The sequence below is a fragment of the Patagioenas fasciata genome, chromosome 2 (assembly GCF_037038585.1).
Source record: "Patagioenas fasciata isolate bPatFas1 chromosome 2, bPatFas1.hap1, whole genome shotgun sequence".
Taxonomy (NCBI): Eukaryota; Metazoa; Chordata; class Aves; order Columbiformes; family Columbidae; genus Patagioenas; species Patagioenas fasciata.
In genome coordinates, this window is record NC_092521.1 from 10648714 (window position 1) to 10665457 (window position 16744).

The 16744-nt window shown below is 37.2% G+C and overlaps 1 protein-coding gene across 1 annotated transcript in view; it reads left to right on the forward strand.

Annotated features, from left to right (window-relative positions):
* The window catches only part of ADCY8 (adenylate cyclase 8), a 130068-nt gene that overhangs the window by 73689 nt on the left and 39635 nt on the right, over window positions 1–16744 (forward strand). Inside the window, exons 6-8 of the mRNA XM_065831062.2 lie at window positions 5008–5166; window positions 9183–9453; window positions 15259–15456. Of these exons, the coding sequence (XP_065687134.1) occupies window positions 5008–5166; window positions 9183–9453; window positions 15259–15456 (628 nt within the window). The remainder of the gene's footprint in view (window positions 1–5007; window positions 5167–9182; window positions 9454–15258; window positions 15457–16744) is intronic.

The following is a 16744-nucleotide window of genomic DNA, read 5'->3' on the forward strand; positions in this document are numbered from 1 at the left end:
CAGTTCCCAGAATCACACTAGAAAAGGTCACTTACCTGAGTTCACCTACTATTCTTTAATGTCTGAACCAAAAAACATTTTAGTTCATTTAGGAAAATTCCACAAATCTGTTGCATCCAACCAAAAAGTTTTCTAGGCAATTGAACCTTAGGATCATAGGACACTTCAAGCTGGAAAGGCCTTCAGGAAACCGTTAGTCCAACCTTTTGCTCAAAGCAGGCTCAGCCATGACCCTTATTTACTTCAAACAGAATACATACATTTTCCTATTACATCTGCATGAGGATAATAATGGTTGTGTCTTGATAGGTAAATTAAGCAGCCTCAGGTAATAATAGCTGTCACCAAGAAAAAGAGGCACCAACTGGCTAACTCCTTTCTTCTCAACTCTTTTTACCTCCAAAACCAGGCAGTTGCATCCAAACTGCCTACAGAAATTGTCTATGACATACATGAACTCCTGAACCTGGGAATAAGATGTGAGAGAGCTAGTTGGCCAGAAAAAACAATATCAGGGGCAGTTTTAAGTATTTCAAAATGTAGACAGAGCCTTATAGAGTTAAACTGGTGAGCACAGATGTGTGTCACTGTTTGAACCTGCAAGGCATGAATTCTAGGACATTCCAATTTTTGGCAGCTACAGAAAAGGCTGAAAAGCAGATTTTTGACTTTTGGTCCATCTTCTACATGCAAATAGGAAAGCCTCTGAGTAGCAGCACAAAAATCAAATACCCATCAAAGAATGTTGGCCAGAAGGAAACACAAAGATCCAATTAAAATCAATGAAATTTTTATCACTGACTTGACTGAAATGAGATATGGCATGAATAGCATCAGTCACAATTGTCTCATCTTGGATAAGATATCAGACAGTTTGTGAGGTAAACAGGACTGCTTTATAGATCATCAATAATGCAGCTTCATGCATGTGCTTTATCAAAGTATTTGAAGAGAGCCTGTGAAACATTTGAAGCAAATACTATTTTTATTATTTATGAGTTTTTTACTGAATAAATGAGAAGTACCCCTGTTGATGAAGATGTTCCAGAGTTTCAAAGTTGTGATTTGTTTGTTTGTTTTTGTTGGTTTGTTTGTTTGTTTGTTTTCCTATGGGTGTATATTAAAAAAGCCTCTTAAAATATGCGGCAGTCTGGCTACCACAGAGATGGATTTGACCATGGTGGAGTCCCTTTCTCTATGTAATTCAAAAATCTGTTTCACTCCCTATCATTCCAAATTTTAAGAAAAATAATAACTCCATGGGTTTTTTATATACTAATCAAGCACCTCACTTTTCAACTACAACCATCTCTTCTTTATTCAATTTAAAGCATTATAACAAAAGTTTGGTGAAAATTAATGTCTCCACAAACATGTTCTCAGCAGCTCTGCTCTCAGTCTTGCGTTGCAAATAATAAAACAGTGAGAGCAGAATTAGATCTCTGTTTTACTTTGATTTGTGTTCTGGATAGGGCCTGTTTAAATATATCTTGGACTGCCTGCGGCTCAATTCAGTCAGGTCCCCTCACACAATTAGTTTCCTGACTATCCAAATAAGAGCACATTGCTGCAAAGGGCAAGTAAGAGGAGAATGTGAAGATGAGGGCCCTGCAGGTGCACCAGCACTGCAGCTGACAGAAAAAAGGAGCAGCCCTCAGTCAAAAGATGCAGGCAGGTAGCCAAATCTTCCACGACTGCAGGTGAAGAGCTGAGATCAAATATCACCTGAGCAGCACACGGGGAGAGTTTGCTGGGAGGCTGTGAAAGACAACAGCTGAATCAAGGGGGATGGGACCTTGGTTAGAGTCTGCAATGTCATGTAGGAGGCAGCGTGGACAGCACAGTTATGCGCAGTTTTGAACAAATGTAGAAGTCCTGTGTGGCTGACTGAAGATGCTGAAGCCTTTTCAGGCCATCATCATGTTTTTAAGACAAAGAGAATGCTAGAATTCAGCAATCCTTAGTGAACACTCTTGAAACAGAAGGATGCATAGCTTAGTTGCACCATCGTTTGTACTTGGTTTCTCCATCTGTGTGTTCATTCCCATATCAGGTACAAACACAAGGCCGTAAGTTATAGGAATAGAATAGAATAGAATAGAATAGAATAGAATAGAATAGAATAGAATAGAATAGAATAGAATAGAATAGAATAGAATAGAATAGAATAGAATAGAATATTTCAGTGGGAAGGGATCTAGAACCATTATCTAGTCCAACTGCCTAACAAACTCAGGGCTGAGCAAAAGTCAAAGCATATTGTTAGGGACATTGGCCAAACACCTTTTGAATACTAACAGACTTGGGGCATCGACCACCTCTCCATGAAACCTCTTCCAGTGTTTGACCACCCTCTTGGTAAAGAAATGCTTCCTAATGTCCAGTCCAGACCTCCTCTGGCGTTGCTTTGAACCATTTCCACACATTCTGTTAGTGGATACCAGGGAGAAGAGCTCAGCACCTCCCTCTCCTCTTCCCCTCCTCAGGAAGCTGTAGAGAGCAATGAGGTCACCCTTCAGCATCCTCTACTCCAAACTGGACAAGCCCAGAGTCTTTAGCCCCTCCTCAAAAGACATTCTTTCCAGCCCTTTCACCAGCTTTGTTGCCCTTCTCTGGACACATTCAAGGACTTTAACATCCTTCTTAAATTGTGGTGCCCGGAACTGCACACAGGGCTCAAGGTGAGGCCACACCAACGCTGAATACAGCAGGATAATCCCCTCTTTTGACCAGCTGATCATGCTGGGTTTGATGTGCCCCAGGATGGGGTTTGCCCTCTCGACTGCCAGGGCTCACTCTCATATGGAGCTGCTGTCAGTGGGCACCCCTAGAGTCCTCTCTGCTCCCCAGCCACTCCTCTCCCACTTGTGCCCGGTTTTACCCCAGTATATAATCTGGTATTTGGACTCATTAAATTTCATGTCATTGATGATTGCCCAGTTCTAGTATTTGTCTAATGTTAAATACTATCATTTATTAGCAATTAAATACAATAGTACTTAAAAATCTAAATTGGTCTAATAGTGTGTGTGTATATCTATACATAGAGAGATAATATATTGTGTGCATTTTTCAATGAAAAGCTTTTTTGCTTAATTATTCCTCTGGATCCGATTAGCTTTTTATTTCAAGATATGGAGATCAGACAAAATGAGAAATAATTATCTTAGTCTGAACAAAAGAAAAAGGCAGACTGGGGAAACGATCCTGTGGAGAGTTGTGTGATAATTCCTCTTACAGTTATAAGTGCTAGTTTAGTTATTTTTGTAGCATATTTATAACAAATCTTCAAAACATATTACAAATTGCAGTGTGGTTGCTTCTTTTAGCTGTTCTCACAACATTTAAGCCACCACTTCAGTGTGGAGGAATTGTTTCCATGTCCTGTGTTCTAGAGACAGGTGTTTGTTTAATTTTGATATTTCAAGCCCTCTTGCTTGCAAACCAGTAAAGAATTTGTAGATGAAAACTCTAAAATCAGTGTGTCATAACACAGATAAATCCCTTCCCAAGGCTTATTTTTTAATTTTATTACTGAATTTTAAATCACTTTCTTTTAGATACTTGAAATATATTAGCTTCGTGGCATGAACAGATCTTCTGCAGTAGGGAAACAACTGCACTGGGACGTACCATATGTTTTCTCCATGGTTGCAGAAAAGAGAAATAAAGATGAATTGCTTATTTTCAATTCCTCACATGTTTATATGACCAGTTGCTCTCTATTTCGAAACTATTTTTCTTTTTTTTTTTCCCCAAACTGAATTGATGCCCCTTTACCACAATGAAAGGCCAACTATTGAGTGCAGTGAGCAATTTACCCTTTTCTCCCCTGGAGAGGGCCTGTCAAGGTGATGACTGAGGCATTTGAGGCAATGGTAGTTAGCTTCAGAGTTGTGAAATAGAGCTGTTTATTCTTTGCCTGCTCTGTTGTGTGATCTTGTTGTGCTGCTATTGACTTTGGTGACCGTAGAACCAGGACTCTTTACAAAGAAACAGAAGCCTTGTTTGTAGACCAACAGCAGCAACATACTTTTCCTATTCTGAGCATGTTACTCAAATACTAATGAACACTAGCTCTAAGAGTATTTCTGGTACAAATAATTGTTGTCACACAGGCAGAATTGGAAAAGTGCTCTCTTTCTCAGCCCAGTGGATACAGCTCAATTATTTCAGTTGTGAGCTTCCCACATTGATCTGCTGGAGTATCCCAATACTGATTTGAAAGAGGTCTAAGGTACTACTAAGGTGTTTGTGGCTATAAATGATATATGTTGTGTTGTATGAGAACAGGTACTACTGTAACACAATAGAATTCCTTTTATAACCAATAGATATGATAATTAAAAACTGTGTTAGAACAAAGTCCCTTTTTTGAGATTGTTAACAAATATGCTCACACATGTTTATTTTTGAAGAGGTAAAGGGGTCTTTGCCATCACAAAATGGAAGAAACTGATTTTAGGATCACACCATTATCATAACAGAGGTGTTCTGGCCAAATAATCTGAAAATAATTTACCTTTGGACAAAAAGTAACTCCGGAAAATTTCAGTCAATAAAGTAACATTTTTTAAATATTGAAAATTATTCAAAAAAGTACAATAGAATATAAAAATACATGCAGGTTGGATGATTTTTGTAATGTTGAATGCTCTTCTATTATTCCAAGCTAAAGGACTCAATGAGTACAGATATTTCACTCAGACATCTTTTTCTCTTCCTATCTTTGTCTTCCTGTCTGATAGGAATAATAATATGTGCCACTGAACCATGCATGCACTTAAACACTTAATGATAATCTGGTTTTCAGAGTCATGTACATTGCTACCTAGAAAGTTATCTCTTTGTTTTACAGACTGAATGGTTCTTTATAACAAATGACATTGTGTTTTACATCATATCCTTTTCTAAAAGATATGAAAAACTGTGCAAAATATGTACTTTCACGAGTCTTCTCTTTTTCTTTTCTTATTTTTCCTTTCTTTTTTTTTTCTTCTTTTACAGATATGTTAGGTCAAGAACAAAGCATGACATTGACATGAGAATAGGGATACATTCGGGATCGGTTCTGTGTGGAGTGCTGGGCCTGAGAAAATGGCAGTTTGATGTCTGGTCATGGGACGTAGATATTGCAAACAAACTCGAGTCAGGTGGAATTCCTGGGTAAGGCAACGTGTATGTCCCACAGTCAGAAAACATTGCCAACACAGTACACTGTTAATCTTTTCAACCGATTAACTGTCTAACATTATTTCATCAAATATGAATTTTTTTTTTCTGTTTTGCGATTTGCAAGGATTTGTGAGGCTACAGTCAAGAAAGGTAGAAATGGTCAGCTTGCAGAAGCATTGGAAAAGACAAAAAATATTTCTTTTTCTTTGCCAGCTATTATTTCCTGAAGAGGTCAGTGGTTGTATTCAGCCCATATAATACTCAGAGGTAGCCCAAATTTCCCAGTTAGGTGTTGAACATTTCTGAGTTTTTTCAGGCTTCATTCTCTCATTTTTTCCATTCAAATGCTGTTGTGAGGCACAAGGACATAATTTATTTTATTCCATAATACACAAAGTTTGGGAAGAATTACGTGTTCATACATCATTACTCTAATAACAAAGTGTTATGCACAGCAGGCTTTCTATAAAGTCTTTTAAATAATTTGATCATTGGTAGATGTTTTGAGACATTCATATCAGCCTGTCTATAAGTGAAAATATATGGTTTTCCATTGAGCTGCCTAGTTTTCCTTTGTCTGAGGTATCTGATTCACCTGGAAGATTGAATGTTATTTCTGGCTGACACGGCCTATATCTCATGGTAGTCTGGAAGTTGCGAATCCTAAATTTGAATCAACAGTAGTGGTTTCAGGAATCCTTTGTTCACTTCCGGTTCTACCTGCCATTGATGAAAGATGTAGCAAAAGAGCTCCTACAACAATTTAATTTTTGGCCATGGAACACAGAAGCAATATCGGTGGATATCTTCATGTGGAAAAAGCAGAAGTGGTGCTGTCATCTTGCGTGAGAGAGGTTTTAAGTCATCAAATCTGAGTCATATGCTGTACTCACTACACACATCACCATCTGTCAGGGCTGTCATGTTCCTAGGAAGTTAGAAAGATATTTGCTTTATATTGCATTTGCAAATGTAGGCCCCTTCCATTGTTCTCCACAGTAGACTTTGATACTAATATATATTCCTAGAATCAGCAGAAAATGAAAAATTGAGGGCTCTGAAAACAACTCCTGTACTCTGCATATATCACTAGCCTATAGAACAGTACAAAATTTTTCTTTGCCTGCTGTGTATCCCACATGATAAGCCCAGATAACTAAGAAAGGTCACATGCTGCTTTGTTAACGTGAGCAAATTAATCATCTAAGTTTCACCACCCACACTTACAAACAGTCTACTTTATTGCTGTTAATGCATGCAAGTAATACTGCTATTAACGAACAACCCAGAGAATGCACCACCTTGCTGCTGTTGATGAAATGCCTGGCCAGGCTGCGGTCTATCGCAGCAGAGTGATCTCCACTCCTCTATGTCAGTTTGCCAACAGAACAAAGCCTGTATATGACAGCAATTCACCAGGTCCCTCAAAGCAGTGATTTACATCAGGCTTTCCTAGTGCACAGAGCAGATTTATTAGAGCAGATAAATTCACTTCAGCCTTTCCTTATTTCTCCCTGCCACCAATATTCAAATCCCCCTGCCATCCTCAATACCGAGATCATTTCCATTCACAGAGCTGCACTGCTTTCCTCTGTTTTTTTCAGAAAAACTGTTCTGGAGTTGTGAATGATCACAGAATCACAGAATCCTAGAACAGTTTGGGTTGGAAAGGACCTTCAAAACTCATCCAGTCCAACCCCTGCCATGAGCAGGGACATCTTCACCCAGATCAGGTTGCTCAAAGCCCTGTTCAACCTGGCCTGGGATGTCTCCAGGGATGGGGCATCTAACACCTTTCTAGCCAACCTGGGCCAGTGTTTTACCACCTCCATTGTAAAAAATTTCTTCGCCATGTCTATATAATAATTAATATTCTAGGATGTATCAATGACAGGTATGATCTAAAGCTTGGGGCCTGATATGTTTTCAACAGCAGGATAGGCTACACTTATTTACTTTAGTGCTCAGGTTCCAAATTTACTACATTCATATCAAATTAGAAAGACATCTTGGTACTATGGATTGTAAGTTTTTTAAGTAAGCTGTACAAAAGGTCAAAACAGAAAATATCATTAATCTACCAAGTATTTATTAATATTTGGTCCATTTAGGGGTATTAGATCAATAGTCAGCTCCACACTCTAGTCAAAACTGTTATCATTTCCATTATAATATCCGTAGTTTGGGACTTTATAAAACAATCTTCCCAAATTATATGAGTGGAAACGACACAAAGATAGTCCTTCCTTCCTTCCTTCCTTCCTTCCTTCCTTCCTTCCTTCCTTCCTTCCTTCCTACCTTCCTACCTTCCTACCTTCCTACCTTCCTACCTTCCTACCTTCCTACCTTCCTCCTTCTCAACAGCAGAATCTGCCAAAATTAGCATTTTACTTAAATCAATTTAGTCCATTTGATTTTCTAAGAGCCAGGAAATGCATTCTCTTTCTGAGAGATCAGTTGATCTGGTTTTAAAATCCAGGCCAATAGTTGCTTATATCTGAGAAATTTTGGGGGGATTTTTTGTTGTCAGTTTTACTGATATTGACTACAAAAGAGTATTAATCTCTGTGGACATCATAACAGCATGACTCCAGACAGTAAATGTTGCACAAAACTCATGTTGATTTCAGAGGGAAGCTGAGACAGGCTAAAAAATGGCTGAGATACAAACTTTTTATCTTTCACTTATATACTCATTTTTAGTATTCTACGCAGACCCAATTTGTACTAAATTCTGATACTCCTGGGTACTCTACAGTGCTTAAAGACAACCAGCATCTTATTTTCTGGCAATACATGTACATCACACATGTGCTTATAGTCTTTCTACTTCAGCAGTATTTTATGCATTTTAACTATGTGATGACATCCAGAAGAAAGTTCCAGAAGAAATTTCCCAGGGGGTACGTTAGGACCACTTCCTTCAGTGGAGACAAGTCATTTTGTGCTGCCTGAGAAAAATACCTCAGCATTTGTCATTAAGAAATGATCAAGAATTTTAGCTGACTGAATTTTAGGAATCTCTCTGCAAGCCTGACTGTCAGAAAGTGCCATACATAAATATTTGAAAAATGAGGTGATTTTACAGTATCTTATTGTACTCATTACATTTATTTGCTTGAGTTATCTAAGTACCTAACAAAAATCTCTTTCTACGTTTACAATGCTTCATTACAAAGCATAGCATGGCTAAAAACGTGAATGTGTTTTAGAGGTGTCCGCAATTTACCCTACATGTAGGAAGTTGAAAATTTCTTAAAAATAGAAATAAAACCTTTTTTTTTTTTCACTTGAACTTCTTTCTGTCCTTCTCAAACACTCACAATTATGATTAAGTCCAAATACCAGACACCTCCAGGTTTGGTTGGAAGACATCCAAAGCCTTATGATGCTTTTGCAAAATTTGTGCTTTTGTACATCATCTCGTAGCTTCAACTTCACTTTCATAAAAGCTCTTTGAATCATCACTTAGTCTTACCAGAAATTATTACCCCCACCTGCCTTTATATAGTTTTTGATTTTCCTAATTCACTTCAGATACAATCAGACCTCTAATTTCAATCTCAGCTACCTCAGGTAACTGAAAAAAATTAAAGACCATTCACGCAAACTGCTCTAATGCGTACCATAAATTTTCCTCTCACCATATTTACCTGAAGTGGCAATTTTCTTTCACTCTGAATAGTATTTTACTCAGTAAGGTGTCCCATTAAACTATTACTGTGAGCAAAAGTATCAGGTGTGAATATCAAGGTGTTTTCCTATGACAGGACTCTGTGCATCCACAAGATCCTATTGTTGTGAACATGCCTTGAAAGTATTTGTCCTCAAATGAAGCTCATGTTTGCTGAATACAGTATTTCATTTCCTTTACAGAAATCATCATATACAATAGAAAACTTCCTGTTTACCCGTCATGTTTAAAGTGAATACAGAGTTTATAAACTTCTTACTTATGCATACTAGAGCACAATCAATATTTACTATCGCTTATTTCACTTCTGCAGGAGAATTCACATCTCTAAAGCCACTCTGGACTGCCTGAATGGGGATTATAGAGTTGAAGAAGGCCATGGCAAAGAGCGTAATGAATTCTTGAGGAAACATAACATTGAGACTTATTTAATTAAGCAACCTGAGGAGAGTCTGTTGACTTTGCCTGAAGATATTGTGAAAGAGGCTGTCAGCTCCTCTGACAGGAGAAACAGTGGAGCAACATTTACAGAAGGATCATGGAGCCCTGAACTTCCATTTGATAACATAGTGGGAAAACAGAATGTAAGTCAAACTTTCTTTAATGTCATCAAGTACAAATGCATGCTTGAGTGCATTTCAATAATGGAAAACTCAGAGGAGACAAATTCATCTTTAACCTTTATTCTAACACATACTGTAATAGCAGAGGATTAAACAAATTGTTTCAGGGCAGAAATAAATCATGTATCCAAACTGGGGAAATGCCAGCGGACCAGAGGTTTTTGCCTTTTTTTTTTTTTTTCCCAAACTGAAATTAAATACTACACAGTTTAGTTTTAGTTGAACTAGTCCATAAAGAAGTAAATTAAAAATAAAGCTAATGTTATGGATGTTTTGCCAGAGTAAAAAGCATAGTGTAGGTTATTGATGTGCAAGAGAAAGAAAAAAGGTCTACCTTAAAAAAAAGTGCCTTGTGAAGAGTTTGTCCATTCTTCATTTTTATGTTCTTTTTGTTCATTTTGGTTTTTTAATTAAAAAAAAAAAAAAGAAATTCTAAGATATGAATAAGCTTCACTAGCAGGTGAGTTAGAGTCCAATGTCATGTGTAGCTTGTTAGAAACACGAAATGAGAACAACTGCTTCTGATCAGATCTTTTCCAAAACCACTGCATGGCTAATTGCTAGCACCCTGGGAACCAGGGATTCTTGTACAGCCATAAAAATCACTTTGTGAAGCCTGCTTGCTCAGAGGAATTAAAGATGGAAAGGTTAAAATGCCCTCAGACACCACATTTTTCATAGCATTTTAAACATTGATGAGTCTTTATGAAAGATGGTCAGCTGGAGTTGTCTTCTGTTTTTCTGAGGGATCTGTAATGACATGATGTATCCTTAATTCTACTGCACGTTCTTGGTCCTACTTGTCTGCACTGTCTGTTGAACTTCAAGCATTGTTGTGTGGAGGTCTTGCTTTGTCAACCATCTTCTGCTTATAAATCTGCTCAGAAGTGATAAGCCTTCACAATCAACCAGCCCATGGTGGTGTGTCTCTTTAGACTGAACCAGAGCATGGCATAGTTTGTTGTTATATAAAACACTTGTTTTATATATGATCTGTAAATCTGTGTATCTGCATGTACACTGCCTTCTAGTATTCTCTGTATTTCGTTGACTTGTCTCTATATTCTCATTTTATTAGGAATGGAGGTATGGGTGTGTGCTGCTGTGAATATCTTCTGATCTCTCTGTTTCTTCTTCTTTCCCTTTCAGAAAATCTGATTTCTGTAGTCCAAAATATCTGTGCAGAGCAGGCTATCATTTCATTGATCATTTTCTCAGCTAAACCTGATCTTGATATTAACAAAAAGGACAAATGAAATAAAGGACTAGTGGTTTTTATTTGATTATTGAACAACTTCCACTCAATAAACTAGTAAAAAGTCCATGAAAATTATTCAAATAGGTCTAACTAAACAGTTGTTTTAAAGCAAATTCTTGTCTTATGGTAATAAAAATCCATTTTTAGAACAGTTTCTCACTGCTTTTTCAGAACTTTTTGTTCTGCTGGAAATAGCTATAGTTTTATATTACAGAGCTTTACAATAAGCTTTTAGTGGAAATAAGATTTTAAAAGTCTGCTATTCCATGTGTGATTCAATTATGTATTTTCAATTTTAAAGTTGAGACAACACACACTACTGCTTATAAAGTATTTCAGCACTGAGATGATAGATTTAAATTATACTAGGCTATGGTAGCCTTTTTCCAGAAGTGTGTCAGCTTTGGACAAAGCAAGCATTTAATAACATTAATTATGCAGCCTAAAGGTCACTGGTAGCAGCAGACATTGAGGATCCAAGTAGCAGCAACCCAACAATGAACTACTCTGTGTGTTTGAAAAATCGCCAATAGCATTTAAATTATTTCTTTATTTGATATAAGTTACAAGAAAATTTGAGCAACTCTACTCACTTGTCTTTCTTTTAGCTGTAGTTACGTTAGGAAGAATATGCAATGACAAAGTCTCTGGTGATTTCTCTTGCCAAATTCAAATTCATCACAGTTCATATTCTTTACCTCAAAATCATTTTCTCTGGGCATCTGAAGTCAATGAATTGAAGTTGTGTAGATATGAATAAGCTGCAGAATAACCTACAGCACATTTAGCACTGTGTGCCTTAGCTCTAATAGTGAGATAAGCCAAGGATGGAAGCGCCTGCTCTGCAATTCAGCCCATGCCCAATATGGATGGAGCTTTCTGTTATTGAAACAAATGTCTGGGCTTCTTTCCTAAAGCAAAGAAAGTCAGATAGAAGTTATCTTATCTTAAGAGAGTGAAGGCCTCCTCCTCTGAAATTAGTAGCTGATAAAGTTGGACCGGGCCTCACAAAAGTAGCTGAAAGCATAATATGGTCACTATGTGTGGTTCTAGAGGCACCTGATGGGCCTGTAAAGACATGAATTAGGAAAAAAAAGCATATTAAGATGTCGATGTCTTGTATAAGTGTATTTTAGTAGTACCTGGAACGACTCTTACCAGTTATCACAAAAATTATACTTAAAGACTGCCAAATGACAGGCAAGTATAAACAACAGGGTAGAACTCAGTTCGAAACCAAGGCACCAGGATTTGTCTATCTACTGACTGTCCCAGGTGTTGATCTCCCACACAGCTCACCTACTAAACAGCTGCTTGTGGTGCTCTAGGGTGCCTGAGACATCCATATGAGAAAGTGTTTATAAGAGACCTATAAAATCATCTGGACTATCAATTAGAAGGCAGGTAAGAGACTGATGTCTCAGTGCTAAATGCCTACGCTGAAACACACTGAGTAAGAGCTTGATTCAACTTCTTAGCTTGAGATACCCTTGCACACCCCAGCTGGGCCCCACCACCCACCAGCAGCACATGGGGCTCCTGTAGGTCTTGTGCAATATCTCCCTGCTCCAGACTGTTGTCCAGGACACCCTAGGGCATCTCAGCTGACAGTAGCTGTCTATGATTGGACAACTTAAAAAATCCACAGTGTATCTTGCCAGTAATAGATGTTTAGACAGCGAGCACCTGGGCACCTTCATTTAGGTGTCTTCTTCTTGAAATAAATCCAACCTGTATCCGGACACATTATACATATGACTTTGTATTTTTCTACATCCCTCCAAGATCTGGTGTTTGCAGTGTGAAAAAAATAATGTGAAACCTTCTTGACACCAATTAAATATTCACCTCATTATTGAGGTCAAGATGCTTGGACTCACTGTGTGAAAAGTTTGTGGAAAGGAAGTAAAATCCAATCCCACCTACACCTTTTTTTTTAATCTCTATAAAGTATCTCTAAAGTTGGAGTTTTATTATTTGTTTGTTTTAATTAATCCCATCTTTTAGTGTCAAACACAAGCCTGGCTGGGTTTTTTCCTAAGAGAATCTTGTATGTTTTCCTGTATGACGAATGGTCATTGTCAGCAACAGGAAAGGTCAAAAGCCCATTGTAGGATTCACTACTGTATCTTCCATACAGCTGTTCACAAAAGCGTAAACGAGGTAATAGGGAGAACCAATATTTCTTTATCTTGTTATAAAAAGGTCTTAAAAGATGCAAAGCAAAGAGGGGGATACAGAGACAAAATGTGGTTAGAACATATTATTGGGACAATAATTTGCATGATATTTTTCATTATTGTTATTACTAACTATGGAAAATCAGTGGTCATGAGTATGTGTATCACAGTGAGCGTGAGGTGACTCCATTAAACTCAAACATGAATTTCCTTGTTATCCTCTGAAAATAAATGCAACTTCTGAGTCCATTTTTGCACCAATACTACTGGCACCATTGCCATAGTGGTGATTTCATGTCAAGTTCTTCTACCATGAATTGTAAACCTCTTCATACATTCAGCAAGAGGACAGTTCTTTATATTAATCAAATTGCAAGATATAATTTGAAGCAAAATTTAGTCACTTAATAGAATGAATTGAGAGAATTCTCCTCATGTTGATGAAACACAATGATCACTTAAAACATTAGGGACTTTCTTTACCCTCATTTCCAGTGGAGCTATAGTTCTATGAACTAATTCTGAGGAATTAATGCACACAACAGCTTCTGACTTGATCTTGTCCTTTAACAGTGGCTTCAGACCCTCTTGTAAGATTTCAGCCACCAACAACTGATAATTACTTTTCTGCATAGCTCAGTTTAGAAGACATAGTAATAACTAAACTGAAGTAATACCTTAGTATGTATTACTACAGTTGATTCAATGAATTTTTTATCTGGAATTTGGCTCTAACCTTAGAGTTTTCATCTTAGCTCTAAAGCTGAGATATATATTCAGGGTTATCTGAAACTTTAGTATGAGAAAAGTTTCATTGACCCTTTTTTTTTTTTTCTCTAAATATTGATAATACGGAATTTCTGATGGGAAAATGAGGAGACATGAGTAAAGTGGCTTGCCAAATCTCCTCTCTTGAAGTCCTTTGTCTACTAAAGCAAACAAGAAAGATGCTTTTCACTTCAAAAGACAGAAGACTTCAATCCTTTTCTGCCTGTCTATTGGAGTCTTCAGATACTAACCAAATGGTGTACTACAAGAAAACGAGATACTGTCTGTGACAATGGAGTTCTTGGACTTTGTTTCTGGACTGCAAAGAAAGTTGTCAACTAGGGTTTGACAGTGGGTACTTGAGACCCTTCCTGTGTTTTAATGTGATAACTAAGATTCATTGAAATGCAATTGCTGACTATACTTTCAATATGAAAAAGGGAATCTCCCTATATCATTTGCTGTACATATTCTCATTATGCAAAAGAACTGACTCTCCAGAGAAATCTAGTGACAAATCCATCCCAAACTCCCATTTCCAGCAGTGCCCAGCAGAAGCTATAGCAGAAGATCTTTCCAGCAACAACCTATGAGATAAATTTTCTCAAGCAGAAGAGTGTTCTCGTCCACAATCATTCTAAAATGTCTTATGCTGTGATGTATGAAGGTTTATATGCTTTCCATTCATTAACATTTCTTAATCCTTGGGAATATTAGAAGTAGTAGAGTTTATTTTCTCATTCAAGTGGTAAAGTGCTGCTTCACTGTGGTTTATGTCTTGAAATGATACCATGAAACTGGATTGACTTGTTCTGTTTATGAAAGCAAACTCTACCTCTTTCCTGAAGGTGAAGCACCCTTTGTACTATCTCTGCTAGCTTTCTTTTGCAAAGCTGTGCAAAAGTATTTTCTTTTTCTTTTTTTCTTTTGATTAGTTAATAAAACACCAAAGGAATAATGCATTTGAGATAATATTTAAAATAGTAATATGACTTACAGTTAAATTAAATCATATAACCTATCTGTTATCTAGACTGGCTGAAATATACCAGTAGTGAAGAAGAATATATTATTTGAAAACCATTGCTGAAGTAATCAGAAATCTCATCTTCTTCACTCCTGCCTAACTATCTGTTCCTTAACTACACACATCCAGTAACTTTAAGATCAAGAAAAACATTGTTACTTCTGTTTTCTGTAGCTTATGTTCTTAGTTGTTATAACACACCAATGAGTTAGATACCCTGCTGTGATTTTGGTGTGTACTCCATTCATGCATGCTCTAATAATTAACTAGCAGAATCTGAAAAGGGGAATATATTCCTAGCATTCAGTGCAGCAGCAAACCTCCTAGTCTGTATAAAAGAGGGCATCAACGTACTCACCTTGAGGTACTGTATGTGTTTAGTGGAACAGACATTATTTTACACTTCTATAGATTTCATTGAATGAATTGCATGGAATGCTGTACTGATTTGCAATGCAACATGATCTAAAACATTGCATTTTTAACCCAAGGGGACCAGCAGGTTTATTCTTTTTGCATGTGCTTTCCCCTAGACTCTGGCTGCCCTAACAAGAAATTCAATAAATCTGCTTCCAAACCATCTTGCACAAGCTTTGCATGTCCAGTCTGGGCCTGAGGAAATTAACAAGCGAATAGAGCACACCATCGACTTACGGAGTGGCGATAAATTGAGAAGAGAGCATATCAAGCCTTTTTCACTGATGTTTAAAGACTCCAGCCTGGAGCATAAGGTAGCTGGGTCTTGGTAGCTGCATTATTCGCAACTCAAACTGTAATAAATATCTGCTGAAGTAGAGAAGCTGTAGGTTCTAGCCTGCATTGTTTGTTTTCTGGTTTTGTTTTTCTTCTTAATTCTGTTTCAGTTTTCAGAAGTTGAGACTAGCTAGAGGTCATAATAAACAATGTCATGATGGAGGGGTTATAGTGCTGCAATGATTACAATTGGAAAATGCCTACACTGAGCAAACTCTGCTTCTGAAAACAACAACAGCCTTTTGCCCGTTTCATTTGCTGTAGAGTACAAGCAGTTTTCTGTCAGACGACAAGTTGCTTTGGCACAAACGATGATTGAGTATACTAATAAACTGACACTTCTATTCAACATATATATCTATATTTATATAGATATGTTTCTTTCACGTAGTCATAAAATCCATCTGATGTCCTCTAGGCAGCTGCCATGTTTATTTCAAGTCAAAACTAATTTGTCAACTCCTTGTTTTAAACATCCTTTTTTAACATTTGCTTCTAAGAGGTAAATATTGTTCATGTCTTTGCTGTTTCTCAACAGCAGTAAGATCTCACTAATTTCTATTTCACTCTACATCCAGATGTAAGTGAATCCAATGGGACAACTTTCCTTGCAAACTGATGACGTGGGGTGGGGTTGCACAGATCTCAAATTATTTTATTGACTTATATACTATTACAATGCAGCAACAGCAGGTTTGAAACAGGATGTGCACTTAGACTGAAAAGAAAGACAAATAACAGAGAATTGCAAGCATGGAGGCTCACTTCTCCATCATCACTTTAACCTCCACAGGAAAATACGATTTTTAACTTGACTTATGGGAAATTAGTCCTCAGGTGGTATCAGTGGTGAGACCTTAATGAAATCCACTAGAAAAGAAAAATTCAGTTTGAAGTGTACCTAAGGCCCTATTTCACAAGCAATGCTGCAGAAGGACAAATATAGGTTCATTAAAAAAAAAAAAAAAAAATCGGTTTCTTCATGAAGATATTTATGACTGTGAGACACGAGGTAGAATTCCCAAAATCGAATTAGCCATGACTGCTGCAACAGAAGATACGAAGATATAATATTTATTTCAATCTAGTCATCAAGCAAATCCGGCAGGGACCCAAAGGAAGTGAAATCCAAGATTTCTGATATCCTGTGAATTACCATCCAAAGGCAAAAAAAACATGAGTAAACTTTAAACTTTTCAAGGCACAAGGTCAAAAGATAAAGTGAAAAAGTCTAGACAAAATAGCATTTAACCTAGAAGGTGCAGT